Source organism: Wickerhamomyces anomalus (assembly GCF_001661255.1).
Source record: "Wickerhamomyces anomalus NRRL Y-366-8 unplaced genomic scaffold WICANscaffold_20, whole genome shotgun sequence".
Lineage (NCBI taxonomy): Eukaryota > Fungi > Ascomycota > Saccharomycetes > Phaffomycetales > Wickerhamomycetaceae > Hansenula > Hansenula anomala.
In genome coordinates, this window is record NW_017567129.1 from 4198 (window position 1) to 5502 (window position 1305).

The window sequence follows — 1305 nt, forward strand, 5'->3', positions numbered from 1 at the left end:
ACAAATAGATATCGACTTAAACGTTTTCATTCGAACTACAATCAGAGCGTTTTGTGAGACTTGAGCTTCATTACCTTTGATAGCAGCAGTTTATTAAGTGTAATCAGTATAGCCAGAATCAGCCAATAAATGAGTAACTTCATTCATTGAATTGGTATCAGAAATGTTAACTACACCTGTAATTGAATCAGTTCTGTGTGAAGTTTGAGCATCAATAATTGAAACATCTAATGGGGTGTTTCTAGCCAAATCTCAACAATTTATCATTCTTAACATTGGTGACCAATGGAATAGCATAATCAACAGCCATACGACGAGTTCTGTGGCCTTTTGAAACATAGTTAGCTGTACGATGGTATCTGTTAGAAGATGGTAAGTTGATGTACAAATCAACCAAATTTGGCCAAATGCATGTTCTTTGATGAAATCAATACCAGCAGTGGCAAATAAGTTGTAACATAATTCACTTAAACCTCTAATTGAAGGTAATAGTTTCAGTTTATCTTTGGTAAATGAAAACCAGTAGAAATCAATGATTTCAAGTAAGCTTCATATTTGTTATGACCAAATGTAGCAACTTCACCAGTAGAGGCCATTTCAACAACAAAAATTGGATCAGCATCAGATAAACGTGAAAATCATCCATTTCAACTTCCTTAGCATTTTCAATTGGTGATAACAACTGGGTAATCACGAGAAACTTCAACAGCCTGGTCCATACTGTCAACAACATCTTGAGAATAGTGATATAAATTATGCGGTAAGATACCAATATCTTGTGGAATGGTTCTAGCAGTACCTGGATGATCACCAGTCAACATATGAACATTTCTTAACACCACCTGAAGATTCTAATCTTGGAGGATTATAAATATCAACCAAACCCAATAATGTTGAATCAAATTCAATAATTTCACGAGTTTTGATATCATGATCTTTTGGAATAGTCTTTGCTGCAGATGCTAAAACTCTTAAACCATTAATCGATAATGTATTCATATTCTTTTCAATAACTTCTTGATCTTTAGCATTGAACCAGTTTGTAATTCAGAATCAATATCAATAGACATTGAAGCTTCAGTTTCGTTCAAACCCAAAAATGATATCAACAGAGAAGAAAACTTTTCAAACGGCTTCCTCAAAGAAAACATTCCATTGACGATGATAATAAAGCCATTGATGAACTAGAGACTGGTAATTTTTTTGATCTTAGTCTTCACAACAACAACATAATTCACAGATTGCCAAACTCTTCAAATCCTCAAAATATCAAAACATCATAATTGATCTCATAAATTACCACCA

At 33.3% G+C, this 1305-nt stretch overlaps 1 protein-coding gene across 1 annotated transcript; it reads right to left on the reverse strand.

Moving 5' to 3' along the window:
* Window positions 1-237: 237 nt before the first annotated feature.
* WICANDRAFT_98310 (uncharacterized protein) lies at window positions 238-994 on the reverse strand. Its single transcript, XM_019186647.1, has one exon. The coding sequence runs from the start codon at window positions 819-821 to the stop codon at window positions 666-668; it is 156 nt and encodes a 51-aa protein (XP_019035859.1). The 5' UTR covers window positions 822-994; the 3' UTR covers window positions 238-665.
* Between the last annotated feature and the right edge of the window lie 311 nt (window positions 995-1305).